This window comes from Lonchura striata, chromosome 21 (assembly GCF_050655825.1).
Source record: "Lonchura striata isolate lonStrDom1 chromosome 21, ASM5065582v1, whole genome shotgun sequence".
Classification (NCBI taxonomy): domain Eukaryota; kingdom Metazoa; phylum Chordata; class Aves; order Passeriformes; family Estrildidae; genus Lonchura; species Lonchura striata.
Window position 1 is genome coordinate 8,334,067 of NC_140723.1, and position 8,385 is coordinate 8,342,451.

Below are 8,385 nucleotides of genomic sequence, written 5' to 3' on the forward strand. Positions count from 1 at the left end.
AGGACACACCAGGTCCAGCTGGTGGGACTCGATGATCCCAAAGGTCTCTTCCAACACTAACAAGCCTGTGACTCTAATCCACATCTACTCAACAATCCATCCCATAAGGTATTTCATACTGTCCACCTAATTTACCCCTCCAAACACAAATACACTGAACTCATCTCTGCAATAAAAACTCCATTCCAGCCACAACCTCCCATGGTGACTGACCAGGCAACTCAGGGAACCCTTTAGGTCAGAGAGTTTCTTCCCACTCAGAACTGTGAGATGTAACACTGGAGAGAAATTTTTCCAGTACTTTTTTGTGCCCAAGCAAGAAAGCTGATTCTCACCAAGTTCTTGCAGGCTGGCCACATTCTGAGCAATGAATATGCTCTTGGTCTTTGTTGCAGAGGTTTGATCTGTGCCAGCTTGATCCTCATTCTCTCCTTCCACCTAAAGCAAGCACATACTAAATATATTATGAAGGCACTAAAAATACACAGTATTTCTCTAAGTCTGTACACAGAAACAAGGTGCATCAGCAGCACAACGCCAAATAGTAATGGATGTCACTGAACATTGCATTCCATAAGGAAACAAATCCAGTATTGCCAATGTAGCACAAACAGTATTTGGTTGTTTGCCATTTATCTCATGCAAGCAGGATTTATGTACATAAGAAAGGTTCTCTTTACATCTGTATGGAAAAGTACCACTTGGAGCCCTCTGTCCTTCCCTGCACTGGGTTAATAATATTGAAATTCAGACTGTTTCTGTTCTAGAGTTTTTTTTACCTGTGTCTCTGTTGTGATTGATGGTGATGATGAGACTCTGGGGTTAAAGACTGATGTCAATTGGTTGAGGAAATTCATCTGCACTTCCTTCTGTCTCAGCTCTGGGCTCACTGGGGAGGCCAATTCCTTCTGGTCCTCAACTGCAGGGAAAACAACAAAGCCCCATTTCAGACAGCAAACTTCAGATTTTCTGTGCCTAACTCCCGTGTTGCAGTGAAACACAGACAGCTGAAGCCCCTCCCTACCATCAGAGAGGGTTTTGACAGTCTGAGGCAGCTTGGCAGATTTCATCATCGCTGTGAAGGTGATGATTTCTGTGCGGTCCAGGCGGCTGCAGCCCGTGCACAGCCCCTTGATCAGCAGAATGAGGTGTTTCTACAGAAAACAGAGACATCAAGTACCATTTAAATTCTCTTGATTCCAATCCCTCCTCCATAACATTTACTCTAAGCAGATGGATTAAGAATAATGCAACTTCAGCTGGTGGGGCCACTGCAACAGCTCTGAGCCACTCTGATCTCCCCTGAGGATCGAGACACATCCCTGACTGCAGGTAATCCAGGTCACTGACACTGCCTGTGCTTCCTATGGAAAACACCTGGAAAAGCTCTCTCTGCTGTGACACACCACATTATGGGAACACTCCTCACAGACTTTCCCTCTTTGACAAGACAGAAACACAATCAGGCCAGAAAACATCTTTAAAAACTCAACAGATATCTGTGATCCAGGTCGTTGCACAAAACCAAACCAGAGTGTAGGAGTCAAACTGAATTAACCAAGGCTTCAGGTCATCTTTGTTTCAAGTTGTGAGCAAGCTTTGATTTTGAGTATAGAATGCAAAGGGAAGATTCAGCAGGAATCAGAGTCTACCAAAGTGTATGTGTTAAATATGTTAAGAGTTTAATTGATTTTGCTTTATGCATTCAACATTAGAGCAGGTATTTCAGAATTAGAGCCCAAAGTCCATTCTCACACTGAGGCTGGCCCAGGAGGTCCAAACCTGTGCTCACCTGTGAAACAGCACATGCTTCGTCTGGGTTCTCAAGGCGCAGCAGGGAGAATTCAATCAGGACTTTACACGCAGCTGCCACTGACTGCAACTGGTTTCTGGGTACTGAAAAAAGCACATCCCTTTACTCAGAATAAGTTTTAAAATAATAAGCTCCCAATGCTGTCAATACAGCAGGATGCTCTGCAGTGTGGGTACACACTCAATCTCTCCTGCCTAACACAGATGCAATATAAACTCAGTCTCATTACAATGTAACCCAAGAAATGTCAGCAAAGTGAGGATAATTCCTTCTGCCAGACAGGGGAATTCAGACAGATAAAGCAGTTTCCCCAGTAACATTATTTAATGCTGACAGAAGCTCTGAAGAACATGAAACAAGTTCACAAAGCCTGTTTTTTTGTTGAAATTGCTAAATTGTCAGCCAAAAAACCAGAAAATATTTTGAGTCACAATGTTTTGATCATTAACTCCAACACAGTAATGTAACTATAGAAGCCCTGAACGGTTTGGGTTGGAAGGGACCTTAAATCTTTAAATCCCATCTTGTTCCACTCCCTGCCATGGCCAGGGGCACCTTCCACTAGATCAGGATGCTCCAAGCCCCATTCCCAACTTTTCCAGGAACAGCAGTGTTCTAACTGCTGAAGGATAATCTAAAAATCCTGAACACTGATTTAAACACTTGACCAAAAATTAAATCAGGTCAATGAATAAGCAGCCAAAAAGGCAACGCTGTCCAGTACTTGGTGGCCAAATACTCCCATCAACAAGCTTCCCTTTCCATCAGAGCTGACATTTCATGGAACAAAAGCCAGCAACGCTGGCCCTAAAGTCTGATTCAGCAAGAAGGCAAAAAACAAATACACAAATCAACAGTTCTGATTTACTTTTACTGCATCCAGTCATTACACAGGAGCAAGAGAAGCAAAGGAACACTTACTGAGACCACACACAGTAGTGATGTAGTGTGTGGAAAGTGCAACGAAGGAGGAGTAAAAAGGCTCGTACTGCTTGTCGTGGTGCAGGATCTCAGATTCACTGCAATGGAGAAGGGCACAGAGGTCAGCCAGACCCAGCACAGCAGCAGCACCACCCAGCACCCCAATGTGTCCAGTGACAGGGGCAAGACAAGGTGACAGCTCTGGGAACACAACCCTCATGTCCCCAGGACTGAGTCCCTCAGCAGCAGCCGGATCACGGTGGGCATCACTGCCTGCACAGGAAATGTAAGGAAATATTGTGCTGCCAGTGTTTCTCCTCCACAGCATCAACAGGTCAGGCTCTACCAGCCACACTCCCTGCCAGGGGCTCATTAACCTTTAAGTTGTTCTAAACTCAGCTGCCCAGAGAGCCTGGACTCTGTGTTCTGCTAGGCTGGCAGGGTTTGCCAGGCCTGGAGCACAGGCATTCCCTTCCCAGCACTGCACCGAGGCAGCTGGAGCTTGTGCAAGTCTGCAAATCAAAGCAGGCAACTGCAGAACCACAGCACACACAGGCACAGCACCCACCACCACCTGGAGGGATCTGGGCAGGTAAGGCAGAGTCCCTGATGCTTCTCAGCTACACTCACTGGCCTCAGAGATCAGCCAGTTGTGGCAGAGGCGACACCTTAAAGGTGGTCCCACCACACCCCACCTGCACACACACTGAGAACACAAACTGCTCTGCCTCCACACCTCCTTTCTGCTCTCATTTTTCCTGTGACAAGACTAAGAGATGTGCATGCCTGCCTCGTAAACAGTCAGCTTACTTCCTTTCACGTTTTCATGCAGTGATGTAGAACAGATGACTAGACTCAGCCTCACTCTGTCTCTCCAAACGCAGACAGGCTTCTCCACCTCTGGGCCAGAGGTGATTCCTGGAGAGCAGGTGGGGAGCAGAGGGCAGCAGCCCAGGCACAGGCTGTACCCAGCTCCAACCACGATTTCACCATTCCCTGCTGACCTGTACAAAGCCCAGTTCATGCCCAGTCACCTTCCCTCTTTGCACCCTAAGCCAGTTTCCAGCTGTAACAGGAGGTGCAGCTAGAACAGAAACAACTCTGGAACAGAACCATTTCTCCACAAAAACGAGCAGGGAGAAATACTTGTCAGTTTTGTAGCTTGATTTCCTAGGTCTGAGGTTTTATTTAGTCTGCCTAAAAAGCTGAAATACAAATAGAAAAATGGAAAATGAAGAGACAGGCTTTACAAGAATATATTCAACAGTGCCACACGACCGAGTTCCAACACCTCGGGCCTCACCTCACCCTCTCCTGCCAGAACTGCTCTGGTGAGGAACAAGCCCAGAGACTGAACATGCAAAGCAGTCTGTGCTCTCTCCTTTTCAGACATTAATTTTGCTCACCTACCTCTCAGGCCCAACTCCAAGCCAGCAGCAGTAGATGTATGTAAGCATTGTTAAGAGAACAAATTAGAACAATTTGGGAATAACAGAGTACAGGAGAGGCTGACAGCTCCTAAATTACTGCATAGGTCAAGCTGTGCACCACAGAGTGCCCACAGGGTATAAAGAACACAGAGGTGCAGAATCCAGCATGAGATAGGGATTGGGCAATGGGAGGCTTGAGCTTCACTTAAACACACTGTGGATGTTATGATAATGCAAAGAGGAAGGCAACATTCAAGTCATCATCAATCCTTGCAAATAACCATGGACAGAAGATAACAGTTCCATCTGGGATGTGCCAGAGTGTTATTCTGAGCACACGGTGAGCTTTAATAATGACTTTTCAGCCTTTGTAGTGTGCTTTATAGCTTAGAGGGGTTTTGCTTCCCAGGGAAGCTCATTGCTGAGGCTGAGAGAAGTCTCAGAGTCACTGTACACGTTAATCAGCACCAAACACAGCCCCTGCCTCAGCTCTGCTCCCCAGTGCTGACACCCACAAACACAGCCTAGCCCCCCTGCTGACACCCCAAACATGGCCTGTCCCCACTGCTGACACCCCCAAACACAGCCCATCCCCAGTCCTGACCAACCCCAAACACAGCCTGTCCCCACTGCTGACACCCCCAAACACAGCCTGTCCCCAAACACAGCCTGTCCCCAGTCCTGACCAACCCCAAACACAGCCTGTCCCCAGACACAGCCTGTCCCCCCTGCTGACACCCCAAACACAGCCTGTCCCCAAACACAGCCTGGCCCCACTGCTGACACCCCCAGACACAGCCTGTCTCCCCTGCTGACACCCCAAACACAGCCTGTCCCCCCTGCTGACACCCCCAAACACAGCCTGTCCCCCCTGCTGACACCCCCAAACACAGCCTGTCCCCAAACACAGCCTGGCCCCACTGCTGACACCCCCAGACACAGCCTGTCTCCCCTGCTGACACCCCAAACACAGCCTGTCCCCAAAGCTGACACCTCAAACACAGCCTGTCCCCAAACACAGCCTGGCCCCACTGCTGACACCCCCAGACACAGCCTGTCTCCCCTGCTGACACCCCAAACACAGCCTGGCCCCACTGCTGACACCCCAAACACAGCCTGTCTCCCCTGCTGACACCCCAAACACAGCCTGTCCCCACCCTGACACCCCAAACACAGCCTGTCCCCAAAGCTGACACCCCCAAACACAGCTTGGCCCCACTGCTGACACCCCAAACACAGCCTGTCCCCAAAGCTGACACCTCAAACACAGCCTGGCCCCACCCTGACACCCCAAACACAGCCTGTCCCCCCTGCTGACACCCCCAAACACAGCCTGTCCCCAAACACAGCCTGGCCCCACTGCTGACACCCCCAGACACAGCCTGTCTCCCCTGCTGACACCCCAAACACAGCCTGTCCCCAAAGCTGACACCTCAAACACAGCCTGTCCCCAAACACAGCCTGGCCCCACTGCTGACACCCCCAGACACAGCCTGTCTCCCCTGCTGACACCCCAAACACAGCCTGGCCCCACTGCTGACACCCCAAACACAGCCTGTCTCCCCTGCTGACACCCCAAACACAGCCTGTCCCCACCCTGACACCCCAAACACAGCCTGTCCCCAAAGCTGACACCCCAAACACAGCCTGTCCCCAGTGCTGACACCCCAAACACAGCCTGTCCCCACCCTGACACCCCAAACACAGCCTGTCCCCACCCTGACACCCCCAAACACAGCCTGGCCCCACCCTGACACCCCAAACACAGCCTGTCCCCACTGCTGACACCCCCAAACACAGCCTGGCCTGGGGACAGTGGGCACAGAGCAGTCTCCTCCTGGGGAAGGCACTGCTCCAGGTGCAGCTCTCCCTGTGGAAACCCCTTCCCAAAAACCAGCCCAGAGAGACTTCACAGACCTGAAATTGGCCTCCAGCTGCACCTTTCCAAGCCAGCATTCCATCATTTATGTCAAATAAAGGCCTAGTTTCTGTCAATTCACAAAGACACCTGCTAACAGAGGAATACTGGTATCCTGATGATGCCTAAAGTTATAAATGAAATACCACAGTAGTTAAAAAAGGAGTTTATTGTTTTATTTTGAGAAGAAAAATACTGGTGATTTCACTGTTATTTCACCAAGTTTATTTCAGGGGAAATCCAGACACTTTGGGGTTGGCTGACACCGTCAAGAGCTTAACAACTGCCTCCTAAAAATAACTTGAACACATAAAAGATTTTCTGTGAGAAATCTAAAGACAGATTCTTGTCCAGCACAGAAGAGCACAGCTCCAGACACAAACAAGTTGTATTTATTCCTTTTGTCATTTAGCACACCACACCAAGGCATGAAACAAAAAATACCATCCTGCACAAGCTGAAGTCCTGCCAGACCACCAGACACACAGCTCCAACCCCAGGCAGTGCTGCTGGAAGGAAACAACCTGCTGTCTCAAGTGGAAAACAGAACCAACGTTGCCTCTAAAGGAGGAAAAAGCCCTCTCCCAGAACTCAAGTGGATCCACTCGAGTCTCCCTGGGATACGCTGATGGAATACTCCACTAATGAACTTTAGGCACAGGGACAGCAGGGCTGCTCGGGGAAAAGTGACACTGGAATGGTCCCTAAAACAAAGAGTGGCCAAAGAACCGCCCAAACCCATCAACACCGAGGGTGCAGCTCCCGGGGGAACAGCTGCTCTGTCCCTGCAGGCACTGAACTCCTCTGATTAACTCTTTGAATCTGAAGCATCCACTGCACACTCAGCCATTCTACATTAAACAAAACACCACAGGGCTTTATTTTATCACTGTCCTCAGTGCACTCTTTATTTTATGTTTCCTAACAACTTATTGTGGCCGGGGTTATATCTCTGTGACTGAGCATGATGTTTGTGGCATTCACATCTCGAGTTTTAGATCATAAAACAAGCTGCAAGTTGAATTAAGTAGCTGCAGTGGGTACTTTCATGCTCTGACTCCAACCTGTGTGGTTAAGACAAGGCAGGTTTGATTTGGTTCTGCTTTATTTCGACTTAAAAGAGGAGAAGCACTGCAGTGATAACGACTTAGAGGGAAGTCTGGTCCCCCAGAGCCCGGTGAGACAACATTTCCCACGGCCCAACCGGGCGAACTGTGACACGCCTGGACAAAAGCAAAACCACAAGAACAGTCCCGAAGCCTCTCGGCGGGCGCCTGTCCGAGGTGCTGCGGCCGGGCGAGCACCCTCAGCCCGTTATGGGGCCCGAGGGCACCTCCGAGAGCTCCGGCCCCGGGACAACGGGAGGAGCCGGGCACGGAGCTGGGGCTCTGCCCGGGCAGCCGCAGCCCCGCCGCCTGCCCTGCCGGACACCGGGCACCGAGCCCGGCCCCGGGCACCGAGCCCCTCGCACGCAGCCGGGCCCCACCTCAGCCGCCCCTCAGCCGCTCCCGCAGCGGCACCCCCAGCGCTGCCCCTCAGCGGGCGACGCCGAGAGGCAGCAGCCCCCGCCCGCGCTCCCTCACCTCTCGATGACCGAGGCGAGCAGCTGTGGCAGCTCCTTCATGTCAAAGGCCGAGTAGGAGGCGGAGAGCAGCGGCCGCACGGCCACGTCCCAGCCGGGCCCGGCCGCGGCCCCCGCGCCGCCCGCCGCCATCTTGGGCTGCGCTGGGCCGGGGGCCGCGGCGCGCACAGCGCCCCCTGCCGGCGGGGCGGCGACCGCGCAACGTCGCGCCGCCCCATTGGCCCGCGGCGCGGGCGCGTGCGCACTGCGTGAGTCAGCAACTTTGGCGCGCGGCGCGCGCGCAGCGCGGGGGAAGGCGGGGCGGCGGCCGCGCATGCGCCGTGCGCGCGTCCCGCCCCCCCGCGGCCGCCCCGGGGCAGGGAGGGCTCGGAGCGGCCGGGGAATCATCAAAAAATACCCCAAAAACACTGAACAACGAAAAAAATACCCGCTTCAAGAGTCCCCCGAAACGCTTAAATAAGGAAACAACCCCCCCACGTAAATACAAAAAAAAATCCCACTTAAGTAGCTCAAAATCCACTGAAACAACTCCATAAAACCACTTAGCCCCAAAACCCACCTCACTGGTCCCCAAAAAACACTTTAATGCCCCCCCCAAGACCCCTTAAACAGCCCCAACCCTCCACCTAAACAGCCCCAAAAAACCCACCCAAACAGCACTGCAAAATCACCAAAGTAACCCCCTAAAAACCACCTAAATAGCCCCCCCAACCCATTTAAA

At 51.7% G+C, this 8,385-nt stretch overlaps 1 protein-coding gene across 6 annotated transcripts in view; it reads right to left on the reverse strand.

Moving 5' to 3' along the window:
• UBR4 (ubiquitin protein ligase E3 component n-recognin 4) overlaps positions 1-7,835 on the reverse strand; it is an 88,682-nt gene extending 80,847 nt beyond the window's left edge. For all 6 annotated transcript variants that reach the window (XM_077788202.2, XM_085559027.1, XM_077788201.2 and 3 more), the window contains exons 1-6: positions 7,666-7,835; positions 2,735-2,832; positions 1,793-1,896; positions 1,025-1,154; positions 780-919; positions 336-438 (exon numbers count right to left, since the gene is read on the reverse strand). In XM_077788202.2, the coding sequence (XP_077644328.1) occupies positions 336-438; positions 780-919; positions 1,025-1,154; positions 1,793-1,896; positions 2,735-2,832; positions 7,666-7,796 (706 nt within the window). In that variant the 5' untranslated portion in view covers positions 7,797-7,835. The remainder of the gene's footprint in view (positions 1-335; positions 439-779; positions 920-1,024; positions 1,155-1,792; positions 1,897-2,734; positions 2,833-7,665) is intronic.
• Between the last annotated feature and the right edge of the window lie 550 nt (positions 7,836-8,385).